Genomic DNA, 14,364 nt, shown 5'->3' with positions numbered 1-14,364 from the left:
TACATAGTTTTAAGAATAGCTAATGGACAAATCTCAAAATTTTCTTAAATTTTTGGCCAAGCATATTAGCAGTTCATTTAATGGATGAACCAACTGTTTATAAAAAGCCACACAAAGTGAAACACTGCACAGTATTTCATGCATATTGCCATTGTCATGTGTTCAAAGGAAGAACTGTGTAAAAGTTGTGCTGCTCCTCTGGTACAATGGCACACTAATAAAAGAATGTAGGGCTTAATTTTAAAATGACTTTAGATAAATTTCCCTAGGCCAACATAGCACATGAACTCCATCTCAAAGACAATTAGTATAAAACCTTCTCATCTGAGAAAAAAGCAAAACGAAGGTGCTAATGCACTAATGGTTATGTAAAAAGCATTTGGTGAAAAATCACAGTTCTGATAATTGCTGTCCCAAATTCTGCAATGGCAACTTTGGAAACTAAGCATTACAACATATTATTCAAAAGTTATTTGGTGTCTGATAGGAAAATAATTAGAGAGAAAACAAATGGCTCTTTTCTTTCCAAACAGGGAAAAGTAAAATTCTGCCCCCACATTTCCCATAGCTAAAATAAAGCACCTGCAAATCTTTCAGATAATATCCTTCTCATACTTATTCTTGATTGCTTTGGACAGTTCGTATATGCTCTATGCAGTGCGACATTTCCTCATGGTCTGAAGAACACTGCTCTAATCTGAAAGAAAGATTTATATAATAATTACATGAGGAAGTAGAGGAGAATCCTTCCTATGTAAGCCATGCATGTTGTAAGATGCGACTGAAATGCTGGAGTAAGGAGCTAGTAACCCCTTCTGTGTAAATTATTAAATGTAAAAAGAAAAACCTTACGTGTCTTCTTTTTCGGGTCAACCTGCCTCGGTGCAAGCTTTCTGCTGATCCTTGGGTACATTTGCTTCTTCCATGCATACATTGAACAGATACACCAACCACAAACTATATCCCTCCCGGTTTTAACATCTTAAGTCTTAATCCTGCCTATCCCAGCTACTTTATCTCGTGTACTCTTCCCATATTCACCTATAGCTCTTCCTTACCCTAAGTGATTCATTGCCCATTGCATGAAATCATGGCCTCTTTTTAGCCAACATTTAACAACTTGATATATTCTAACATCTAACATTTCCCCTCCTTTTGTTTTGAACTGTCAAGTACTTTCCTGCACAGGCTCATCATTTAAGTCTGCAAAATTTGCTGGCAAGATTCATTCATTCTCTCCTTGGCTCTCCCTTTGTATTCCCATACTACTCAACCTCGCTGTCTCTTCATATATTTTGCCTTTGTATATAATTTGTACATTAGAAAAATCCCTCTATGCAAATTTTCACCCTTACCACCTCTTTTTTCATCATTTCACTACCTTCCACATCATTCCTCCTACCACCCTCACCCACCATCATAAAGCCACAAACTTCTGTTGGATACTCTAGCACTGCATTCTTAAATTTACTCCATACCCACATTTCTTCAACATATGCTTATAACTTCCAATAACTGTCTTCTCCTCTAGTTCATATACTTTATTTCTTTCTTACCACTCATCCCATTCTCCATCTGCCGCTTACTCTTTTCTCTTAACGTGGCTACCGCTAGATAATGCTCAAACATATCAATCATTCCTCTACAAACATTCACATATCACCTTTTATTTACTAATAGATTCTAGCTAAGTGCTGTCATTGCATACTATATCATCCCTTCTTATACTTATTTTCTTTTCTCTTTTAATAACACACTAATTATTAGGAAGTCTAACATAATGCAATTAAAGGCACTTCCATTATTATTTACCTTTGGAACTCCAAATTTACATCAACACTCCAATTTCAAAATTTAGGTCCCCCCACAACTATTACTCTCACCTGGTTAAACACTCCCTAAACATTTGTTTAATACCTCTCAAAATCTCTCTCTCTCCTTAGCACTTTTCTCACTTACTTCTTACCTCCCACTGTTACCCAAATCCACATCATTCTTGTATCTTTTTTTTTTTTATAACTGATCCTTTGAAAAGTATACTTACTATAGCTCTAATTGCTCCACATACACTTGATTTAATCCCATTTACTCTCCACTGTAATTCCCCCCCCCCCTCCCTGCTTTTAGCTTTGTTTTACTTAGTACTAGGACATCTATCTTCTTTTCATTCATAATATATTTCATTCTGACTTTTTAGTATCCAATATAGAAAAGGGGATCACTGCTGTTTGTTTGTGCCATTTTAGTCACTTTACACATTACTTATGAAGGAAGGATTCTAACCCGTTTTCCCATGTAATTTAAATTATTTATTATTAAAATTAAATTAAGAGCTAAATCCACAAGGGTCATGGATTTGAAAGGAAACACTATAAACTCAAGAACCATTACAAAAACTTAGAAGAAACCTCAAGATAAGCATGCACACGTATATAAATGCACCATCACATACGTAGTGTATACTGGGTGCAAGAAGTGGTTTGCAAGATTTACCTCTTTGAGACACAAGAGATCAGCATTCCTGCTAGTGTAAAACATTTAAAAATTTCCATTTAATTATCATGAATAGCTATTGCCATTCGAATTCAGTCTACTTCATATTTAGTACAGAAAAATCCAGGGACAATAAAGTCAAAATTCCCTTATTAAACAAGTAAATTATGCTGCAGATATTTGTGTAACATACCTTCAAACAATTTCAAACATGGCAATTAGATTACAATGCTGTATAAATAAACATGCACACAATTCAGGCTATGATAAAAGTAGATAGTAGTCTAAAGGAAAAACCTGCGATAAGTAAAAAAAAAAATATTATATTTATATAATATACAATTCAAATTCTTGTAAATTTTCATAACTTACTTCTTCAAAAGTGTCTCCAGTTGATCTTGACTCCAGAGAACTTCTTTAAGTCCCTGAAGACAGTGTCGTGCAAGGGTTTTGAAGCAGACTCGGCGGCAATTGTTATGTTGGTTGGAGTCCCAAATGGGAGTTGCACGTACATAAGACCATGCAAGGAGGGTATAGTCCACCAGACTCATCCACTGTTCAGCTTCCACTAGCTGAGTGCACTGATCTTCAATGATTTTCTGCAAGGAAATATATATATCATATACAGTAAATGTCTGATAAAATGGACCTCCATAAACATGTAACAGCTAAAACAAACAAAAAACCTGGCTAAAGCCTCAACATGTGCATTTAATGTAGGACACACAATGACACCACCAACTTCCAGAGATTGTAACAAAATGTAGAAGGGTGCAACATCCAGAATATGAGGCCTCAGATTTCAAGAACATAAATAGCCTACTGTCAAGCAGACTAAAATAATGCCTGCATATAACATAGGACAGTACAGGGACACAAAAAGTGCAATGACATCAAATGAAAAACTCGTGAAAAGAATTCATGTAGATACAAGTGTTTGAAAGCAGTAATGACGGCACTCATCAACACATTACAGTAGCAGAGGAAGCCAGTGCGAATAATTACCAGATAAATAAATTGCCATATTAAAACTACAGCCTCTCCTCATATGGCGGCGTGCTCGTTTATCGACGTCTCAGACTTACGACAGGCTCTCTGACTAGTATTCATACCTAATGTATATTAGAACTGATTTCCTCTATTCTGTAAGTTTCAATACACAGCCTCTCCTCACTTAACGATGGAGTTAGGGGCCTAAGACCCTGTCAGTAAACAATTTCACTGCTGATCAAGGAGTCACCTCTTACTGACACTTCAAAAGTGTCACCACCCAAAATTAAAACATTCAGATTTATGTTTGCTGGGAAATTCCTTTCAATCTGTTCATTATTAACGGTAATACAACATGAAATTATTAATAGTAATACAACATGAAATAGGTCAATGACTTACTTCCGAGATATTCCAGGAAACGTGTGCATAGCTGACTGCTTGGGATTTTTTTAGTTTCGTGAAAATTGCACTTTTTTCAGTCTTTACACAAGGTAAGAATGATTTTCTATAGTTACCCTTCAGGCGCATAACGTTTTCTGTTATGGTCGCAGTCACTTTTTTTTTTTATCCCTCCCGGCCCGCCACTCTTCAATACCTCTCTATATAATGTCAGTTTTTATTAATTTTGGCATCTTTATCATGCTTCTACGTTATTTATGTTATATATATATATATTTTTTTAACAAGTCGGCCGTCTCCCACCGAGGCAGGGTGACCCAAAAAGAAAGAAAATCCCCAAAAAGAAAATACTTTCATCATCATTCAACACTTTCACCTCACTCATACATAATCACTGTTTTTGCAGAGGTGCTCAGAACACAGCAGTTACGAAGCATATATGTATAAAGATACACAACACATCCCTCCAAACTGCCAATATCCCAAACCCCTCCTTTAGAGTGCAGGCATTGTACTTTCCATTTACAGGACTCAAGTCCGGCTATATAAAAATAACTGGTTTCCCTGAATCCCTTCACTAAATATTACCCTGCTCACACTCCAACAGATTGTCAGGTCCCAAATACCATTCGTCTCTATTCACTCCTATCAAACACGCTCGTGCAAGCCTGCTGGAAGTCCAAGCCCCTCGCCCACAAAACCTCCCTTACCCCTTCCTTCCAACCTTTTCGAGGATGACCCCTACCCAGCCTTCCTTCCCCTACAGATTTAAATGCTCTCCATGTCATTCTACTTTGATCCATTCTCTCTAAATGACCAAACCACCTCAACAATCCCTATTCAGCCCTCTGAATAATACTTTTATTAACTCCACACCTTCTCCTAATTTCCACACTCCGAATTTTCTGCATAATATTTACACCACACATTGCCCTTAGACAGGACATCTCCACTACCTTCAACCGCCTCCTCGCTGCTGCATTCACAACCCAAGCTTCACACCCATATAAGAGTGTTGGTACTACTATACTTTCATACATTCCCTTCTTTGCGTCCATAGATAACGTTTTTTGTCTCCACATATACCTCAACGCACCACTCGCCTTTTTTCCCTCATCAATTCTATGATTAACCTCATCCTTCATAAATCCATCATCCGACACGTCAACTCCCAAGTATCTGAAAACATTCACTTCTTCCATACTCCTCCTCCCCAATTTGATATCCATTTTTTCTTTATCTAAATCACTTGATACCCTCATCACCTTACTCTTTTCTATGTTCACTTTCAACTTTCTACCTTTATACACTCCCAAACTCATCCACTAACCTTTGCAATTTCTCTCTAGAATCTCCCATAAGCACAGTATCATCAGCAAAACGCAACTGTGTCAATTCCCATTTTGTATTTGATTCCCCATAATTTAATCCCACCCCTCTCCTGAACACCCTAACATTTACTTCTTTTACAACCCCATCTATAAAAATATTAAACAACCATGGTGAAATTACACATCCCTGTCTAAGACCTACTTTTACCAGGAAGTAGTCTCCCTCTCTTCTACACACCCTAACTTGAGCCTCACTATCCTCATAAAAACTCTTTACAGCATTTAGTAACTTACCACCTATTCCATATACTTGCAACATCTGCCACATTGCTCCCCTATCTACTCTATCATATGCCTTTTCTAAATCCATAAATGCAATAAAAACTTCGCTACCTTTATCTAAATACTGTTCACATATATGCTTCAATGTAAACACTTGATCTACACATCCCCTACCCACTCTGAAACCTCCTTGCTCATCCGCAATCCTACATTCTGTCTTACCTCTAATTCTTTCAATAATAACCCTACCATACATTTTTCCTGGTATACTCAGTAAACTTATTCCTCTATAATTTTTACAATCTCTTTTGTCCCCCTTTCCTTTATATAAAGGGACTATACATAAAATTACCGCTTCCCTTTCTTCCTCAACATTTAAAAGTTCCTCAAAATATTCTCGCCATCTACCCAAAACCTCTGTTTTTAACTGACAAATCCATTCGTTCTCTAGGCTTTCTTAACTTGTTTAACTCGCTCTAAAATTTTTTCTTATTTTCATTAAAATTTCTTGACAGTGCCTCTCCCACTCTATCATCTGCTCTCCTTTTACACTCTCTCACCACTCTCTTTACCTTTCTTTTACTCTCCATATACTCTACTCTTCTTGTAACACTTCTGCTTTGTAAAAACCTCTCATAAGCTAACTTTTTCTCTTTTATCACACCCTTTACTTCATCATTCCACCAATCACTCCTCTTTCCTCCTGCACCCACCCTCCTATAACCACAAACTTCTGCCCCACATTCTAATACTGCATTTTTAAAACTATTCAAACCCTCTTCAACCCCCCCCCCTACTACTCATACTTGCACCAGCCCACCTTTCTGCCAATAGTTGCTTGTATCTCACCCAAACTTCCTCCTCCCTTAGTTTATACACTTTCACCTCCCTCTTGCTTGTTGTTGCCATTTTCCTCTTTTCCCATCTACCTCTTACTCTAACTGTAGCTACAACTATATAATGATCCGATATATCAGTTGCTCCTCGATAAACGTGTACATCCTGGAGCCTACCCATGAACTTTTTATCCACCAATACATACTCTAACAAACTACTTTCGTTATGTACTATATCATACCTTGTATATTTGTTTATCCTCTTCTTCATAAAATATGTATTACTTATTACCAAACCTCTTTCTACACATAGCTCAATTTAAGGCTCCCCATTTTCATTTACCCCTGGCACCCCAAATTTACCTACTACTCCCACCACATTTTTCCCACTTTAGCATTTATGTTATACCTAATATTATTATGGAATAAATATGATAGTAATAGTATAATTATACAGCATTTGATAGTGCTGTGAGCTTACACATCCGTACATCATGGTGAAGCATGAGATACTGAGAGACATTGCTGGCACCTACTCCCTCTCTCTCGTAATAGCCCCGCACACCCTCCAATACCTCTCCATATTCGTCAGTTTTTATTAATTTGGGCGTCTTTATCGTGCTTCCACTGCCTAGTTACTATGGCTTGAAATCCTGTCAATGCTTTCACTACCTCTTTCACTCTATCTTTACCCTTCAAGATAGTGGGAATGATAGAATGCACCAGCTTCAAGTCATTGGCTATCACTTGCACTTTCTAACCAGCTTCATGCTCATTTATAATCTTCATTTTCACCTCAAGATTGAGAGCCTTCCTTTGTTTCTTGGTGCTTCCTTGAGGTGAAGTCAAGATCTTCCTTTTTGCTGACATCTTGTAATATGATATGCATAATAAAGTGCAAATTTGTACAAATATGTAGTCTTGGAGACAGTGAAAGCTAGTGTATTCAGTGGCTGTAGGAAGCAAACTGAGATACTTGACGCTGAGACGCTGCGCTGCCTGTTTCCATGACCCAAGTTCTCATATGGCATAAAATCCTAATAATAATAATAATAAAAGACTGATAATATAATCATAAAAATAATAAATAATCACTCTGGAGTGGTTTAAATGTCATACGTATTTTGTATAGGTTTGGCAGCTGACACTTAAACCACTCCAGAGCGATGATTATTATTATTATTATTACCATCCACAAGCCTTGTTCACTGAGTTGAATCATTTATTAAGCTGCCATGAGAGAGAGAATGTAATAATAATAGTGTAATAATAATAATAATAATAATAATTAATAACTAATAACAATCACTCTGCAGTACTTTAAATGTCAGCTATCAAGTACAAATTTACAGACGAAATATGTAGTCTTGGAGATTGCTTGATACTGAGGCCCATCACTAACCCATTTACAATGAACTTCTATTGTACTTCTCCCATTTAACTCTTCCAAGTGCTGCTGCACTTCTATCTGTAAGAAGGAGATTGAGATGCTTGATGCTGAGACACTGTGCTGCCCATTTCCACAACCCAAGTTCTTGTATGACATACAATACTGACTCGCCGGAGAGCCCGTCGTAAGTTCGAGTTGTCGGTAAACGAGCAAGTCAGTAAGTGAGGAGAGGCTGTACAGTACACTACTGTATAAACATTTAAAAATATACCAGAAATGTTATAAATAGTGCAAAGGTAACATTAAAACAATATCAAAGATGGCTGACACAAACTCATTACCATTATAGTATGCTCCTCACTTAGCGATGAATTCGTTTAATGACATGGAACTCTGTCGTTAGTGAGGAGAGGTTGTATATTAAGATAGATATCACCAGATTTGGGATAAGCAAAGAAATTATGGTACTGTAATTGAACAGCCTTTAACCCCTAAACGGTCCAAACGTATATACACGTTCTCTTGATCAGAACCCTGAATATTATGAAAAATAAAAAAAAAAAATTTTTTTTCATTGAAACAGAAAATTTTTCTAAGTGTTATATGATTAAAAAAAAAAAATAGGGTCAGTACTTATTGATATGAGGCTGCAAAGTTGGCACTTAATGCTCACCTGATGGCAACACTGAGCCCTGCCGCTTGCAGAAGTGTTTCTGATATACCATTTTTTCTCATTTTTATATTTTATATAATTTTTATTTTCTGATAATTACAATTTATTGTAGTTCCTGTCATTTCACAACCAATCTTTGTTCTTGCACTAATATCAGGTACTGAAATTGTACTCAAATTGTCATAAACACACTGACAGGTGGACATTTACAACTGCCTTGGCCATTTACTATTGTCTAGGAATATATACAAAGTATTTATAGGTCCCAGCAATGTTTTGGATACACGGGAGTAAAGAAGAAGAAGAAGAAGAAGAAGAAGAAGAAGAAGAAGAGAAAGAAGAAGAAGAAGAAGAAGAAGAAGAGAAAGAAGAAGAGAAAGAAGAAGAGAAAGAAGAGAAAGAAGAAGAGAAAGAAGAAGAGAAAGAAAAAAAGAAAGAAAGAAAGAAAAAGAAAGAAAGAAAAAGAAAGAAAAAGAAAGAAAAAGAAAGAAAAAGAAAGAAAAAGAAAGAAAGAAAAAGAAAGAAAGAAAAAGAAAGAAAAAGAAAGAAAAAGAATGAAAAAGAAAAAGAAAGAAAAAGAAAGAAAAAGAAAGAAAAAGAAAGAAAGAAAAAGAAAGAAAGAAAAAGAAAGAAAGAAAAAGAAAGAAAGAAAGAAAAAGAAAAAGAAAGAAAAAGAAAGAAAAAGAAAGAAAAAGAAAGAAAAAGAAAAAAGAAAAAAAGAAAGAAAAAGAAAGAAAAAGAAAGAAAAAGAAAGAAAAAGAAAAAGAAAGAAAAAGAAAGAAAAAGAAAGAAAAAGAAAAAAAAGAAAAAAAAAGAAAAAGAAAAAAAGAAAAAAAGAAAGAAAAACAAAGAAAAAGAAAGAAAAAGAAAGAAAAAGAAAAAAAGAAAGAAAAAGAAAGAAAAACAAAGAAAAAGAAAGAAAAAGAAAAAGAAAGAAAAAGAAAGAAAGAAAAAGAAAGAAAAAGAAAGAAAAAGTAAAAGAAAGAAAAAGAAAAAGAAAGAAAAAGAAAAAGAAAGAAAAAGAAAGAAAAAGAAAAAGAAAAAGAAAAAGAAAGAAAAAGAAAGAAAAAGAAAGAAAAAGAAAGAAAAAGAAAAAGAAAGAAAAAGAAAGAAAGAAAAAGAAAGAAAAAGAAAGAAAAAGAAAAAGAAAAAGAAAGAAAAAATAAGAAAAAGAAAGAGAAAGAAAGAGAAAGAAAGAAAAAGAAAGAAAGAAAAAGAAAGAAAAAGAAAGAAAGAAAAAGAAAGAAAAAGAAAGAAAAAGAAAGAAAAAGAAAGAAAAAGAAAGAAAAAGAAAGAAAAAGAAAGAAAAAGAAACAAAGAAAAAGAAAGAAAGAAAAAGAAAAAGAAAGAAAAAGAAAAAAAAAGAAAAAGAAAGAAAGAGAAAGAAAGAAAAAGAAAGAAAGAAAAAGAAAGAAAGAAAAAGAAAGAAAGAAAAAGAAAGAAAGAAAAAGAAAGAAAGAAAAAGAAAGAAAGAAAAAGAAAGAAAAAGAAAGAAATTAAGAAAGCAAGAAAGAAAGGGTAGGGTAGGCTCCAAAACCTGGTGGTCCCTGGACAAGGACAGACAAGGTTATCTGCCTGATGAACTCATTCCACCTCTAAATCGACAGGATGGGACCACCTCTACTAGTAGTCAAGAGAAGGCAGACCTCTTTGCTGAACACTTTGCTACCAAAATGCAAGTTCCTGATCCAGCAAGGGACCCTCCTTGGCTAGCTGCAAGAACTGTGTCAAAACTGTCAGTGGTGACAATAAGGCAGGAGGAGGTGCATTTCCTTCTTAAATCGCTTGACCAAGAAAAGGCTGTGGGCCCAGACAAGTTGAGCCCAAGATTGCTGAGAAGATGTGCAGACCAGCTAGCAGCACCTCTAACTCGCATCTTTCAGCACTGCCTAGTAGTGTAAATGGTCGTCTCTGTGAAAAGAGGCAAATGTAGTCCCTGTTCACAAAAAGAAGAGCAGAGCAGAAATCAGCAACTACAGACCAGTGCCACTCCTGTCAATCACTGGTAAGATCCTTGAGACAATAATCTCAAGACAAATGACAGAGTTTTCTGACTACCACTCACTACTTTGTGATCGTCAATATGGCTTCAGGAAAGGTTACTCTGCTGCTGATCTGTTGTTAAACCTCTCCACTAAGTGGCACCAGTCACTGGATGAATCCAAAGTCAGCTGTGTGGTAGCACTGGACATTGCTGGCACTTTCGACCAGGTGTGGCACCAGGGCCTCTTAGCAAAACTTCAAGCACTGGGAATTGCAGGCTCTACGCTATGTCTCCTCAGTGATTACCTTCATGGTAGATCTCTAAGTGTAGTTCTCAATGGAACGGAATCAGCAAGACATCCCATTGGGGCAAGTGCTCCACAAGGAAGCGTGCTGGGACCATTGTTACGGAATGTCTACTTCAACGACCTTCTTCATCTCATCCCAGAATCACATGCATATGCAGACGACTGCACAATGGCATTCACTTATCCAAGAGAAGAAATGCCAGCTGCTCTAAGCTACATCAATCACCAGCTCAGAGCTATATCAGCTTGGGGAAATAGATGGCAAGTAACATTTGCACCTCAGAAAATGCAAATGATGATAATGCTGGTGCAGTAGTAAGGATGAATGGGAGTGTGTTGGCACCTGGAGAAGAAGTTGATATCCTTGGGGTGAAATCTGACTCCAAACTAACCATGAAGAACCATGTTATAAATCTTGCAAACAAGGCAGCCAGGAAGCTTACAGCACTTCGCCGTATCTCGCATCTACTTGACAGTAGGGGTTGCAAGATTCTGTACGAGGCACAAGTACGCTCGCACCCTGAGTATGCTCCACTTTCTTGGTTTGCCTACCCCCCTATCATCTGCGACTGCTTGACAGAGTAGAGAACAGAGCAAGACGTCTCATCTCTCGCCTGGACCCATCCTGGATAGATCTGTTATTTCAGCAGATCCTTCAACATAGGAGGGATGTGGGTGGCCTTACTGTTATGTACAAGGCCAATATTGTCAAAGTACCACACTTGGATCCACTTCGAGGACAGCGTGAAACAAGCTTTTATGCCACAAGACGAGCAGAAAGCAGCAACTTCACTCTGGCTGTACCCTTCTCCAGAACTTCACTCCATCTGAGATCCTATATACCCAGGATGACTCGAGTATGGAACACATTCGTACAGCATAATGATGTCAACGAGATAAAGTCAGTTCATCAAATGAAAATGCTGGCCCACAGATGGCTCCAATTTCATCCTGTTCCCTACTTGTATGTCTCAAAACAATAAAAATGCTTTCAAATGAGCTGATGTAGGTAACAGCTCTTAGCTTGCCAATAAAGTTAGGAATCCTTAACCTGTAAATAGCTTGTCAATAAAGCTAGGGATCCTTAACCTTGTCAAACCCTGTAAAAAAAGAAAAATAAAGAAAGAAAGAAAGAAAGAAAGAAAGAAAGAAAGAAAGAAAGAAAGAAAAGAAAGAAAAAGAGAAAGAAAGAAAGAAAAAAGAAGAACGAAGGAGGAGGAGGAGGAGGAGGAGGAGGAGGAGGAGGAGGAGGAAGGGAGGAGGAGGAGGAGGAGGAGGAGGAGGAGGAGGAAGAAGAATGAAGAAATTCCCTTGAAGCAATATGTAAGACAAGTGTCAGTGACAAGCATCTGGGAGGGCAGTGATAAGATGAGATAAGGGATGACATTTAATGGGTGCCAGCGAGTGTGCAGAGATAAGGGGCGACATTTGATGAGCTCGTATCTGTCTCTGATTATCTGTCTCTCTGTCTGCTTGTCTCTTTCTGTCTCTCTCTGACTCAGAGAGAGCCACTGTGAAGCAACAGGAATTCTTATGCATTATATCTACAAGCACAGTATAGCACTTCGGATTTTTTAGGTTATCCTAGGTAATTTACACTATGTATAATTGTATTTGTGTGTACCTGTGAGACATAAAAAGAGATAGAGACAGATAGATAGACCCTAAACTTGGGGTTAACATCATTTTCCTCTTAAAATGTGTTTGGGGCGCTAGTGGTAAGAACGTATATATACGTTTGGACCGTTTAGGGGTTAAAGTAAAAGCAGCAATTACAATTTAAATACAAACACAACTTCAATTTCTTCCTAAATACAAATACCAATATTTTCTGTACTCTATTTTCAAAAGCAAATACACAGCAAAACAACTATATATTTGGCCCCATCCCTGCTCATCAGAATCACCATACCAGTTCTATCAGCACAGACATGCATATTTACTCTTTTTTCTCCTATGCTCTTTTTGTCTAAGAGAAATGTTCTCGTTTCTCTGCACCCTCCCCATTTGTAATACTCAATTTCTTCACTTTGAAATTTCTAGAATGCAATGCATTCTCTTGCCTTTGCTATCCTCCCAATTTCATAAGCTCTCCTTACTCTTAAGCCAAGCATACTGTCTTCCCTCCTGAACCTACATCATCTCTATGGGAGAAAATGCTGGTATAAACACAACAGAAAATGTGTAAACATGTTAAGAAAGGGAAAGTGTTGCTTTGACAAAGACTACAGGTACTGCCAGTGATGTGGAAAGCTTCAACACAGTTCAGAGAATAAACCATACCACAGGCGGGGTTAGAACCCGCGATCAGTTATAAAACTCCATACCGATGTGTTAGCCATTGAACCAGCTAGCCACAATAAGATTCATCCAACTAGATATATTTATACACCATAGGAAGGTTAGCATAGGCACTACTGTGACCACAATTCCAAGTTTTTACAGACAAATCTCCAGCTAGCATGGCCATGACGAACTCTAGCTCAAGTCTCCTCAAAGCCGTCAACATGATCCACTAAATCGTAATGACATGATTTCGAGAGTCAGTTCAGAGAATATGACCTGAGCTGTCAAGACACTATGCGAAAGGAACGCTATCAAACCCAAGAAAGAGGACAAACAGAGGTGCACAACAGTGGGACATACCAATCCAGGCATTCACCCAACAGGGTCAAATATACAACAAATGCACAATCAATTCTGGAGAAACCAGGGGGATGTACACCAGGAATCATACCAAGTGGTACACCACCACTGGTACTAACTAACCACACCAAACCAAAACCTCCCAAATGCTCCCTCTTTGGAAACTTTCAGAGTTTGAAATCAAATAAAAATGACAAAATTAGTTATATTAATAGGATCCTCTCAGAAGTGAATGCCATGTTTGGAGCACTTATAGAAACACACCCTAGGCATGTTCTGGACGGAGAAATATAGAAAACTATAATGTGTATCGATATGACAGAATTAATAAGTCACAGGGAGGAGTAGGACTGTGAAAGATATTTTCTGTAACTCGGAACTGCTAAATTCATTGAATATTACAGTAGAAGTTCTAGGTATTAAAGTTCAAAATGGTAATTTGGTAATTATTCTTCTTTCAACAAACCAGCCATATCCCACCCAAACAGAGTGGCCCAAAAAGAAAATCAAAATTTCCGTTTTTAACTTTAGTAATGTATACAGGAGAAGGGGTTACTAGCCCCTCGCTCCCGGCATTTTAGTTGCCTGTTACGACATGCGTGGCTTACGGAGGAAGAATCCTGTTCCACTTCCCCATGGAGAAATTTGGTAATTATCCTAGTATATAAAACACCGTCAGCAACAGCTAAGGAATTACGGATCAGTTAAGGAAGATAATATAGCTGTCTTGATAGGTTAGAAAATCCCACAACAAATATTACCTTCCTTGGAGATTTTAATCTCCCACGTGTAAAATGGAAGATGGCTCAATACAACGTTATATCAGAAACAGCTCCTGGCAGCACCCTGGCTCAACAGGTACATAAGGTTTTGTTAGAAGTGCTCATTGAGCCAACAGATAACTGAACCCTCTAGAAATGAAAATACCCTGGATTTGACATTCACAAACAAGGAACTAATCAGACAACAATTACAAAAACAATATACTCTGACCACATCATCATAGAAGTACAAATGAGCATAAACTCAA

General features: G+C 37.1%; 1 protein-coding gene across 2 annotated transcripts in view; it reads right to left on the bottom strand.

The window, feature by feature from the left end:
* Positions 1 to 396: 396 nt before the first annotated feature.
* The window catches only part of LOC128691700 (uncharacterized), a 61,631-nt gene continuing 47,663 nt past the window's right edge, over positions 397 to 14,364 (bottom strand). For both annotated transcript variants that reach the window (XM_053780576.2, XM_053780577.2), the window contains exons 5-6: positions 2,866 to 3,092; positions 397 to 697 (exon numbers count right to left, since the gene is read on the bottom strand). In XM_053780576.2, coding sequence (XP_053636551.1) covers positions 616 to 697; positions 2,866 to 3,092 — 309 coding nt within the window. In that variant the 3' untranslated portion in view covers positions 397 to 615. The remainder of the gene's footprint in view (positions 698 to 2,865; positions 3,093 to 14,364) is intronic.

Source organism: Cherax quadricarinatus, chromosome 26 (genome assembly GCF_038502225.1).
Source record: "Cherax quadricarinatus isolate ZL_2023a chromosome 26, ASM3850222v1, whole genome shotgun sequence".
Taxonomy (NCBI): domain Eukaryota; kingdom Metazoa; phylum Arthropoda; class Malacostraca; order Decapoda; family Parastacidae; genus Cherax; species Cherax quadricarinatus.
Note: the sequence above shows the minus strand (reverse complement) of the source record. Positions and strands in the feature narration are given on the sequence as shown.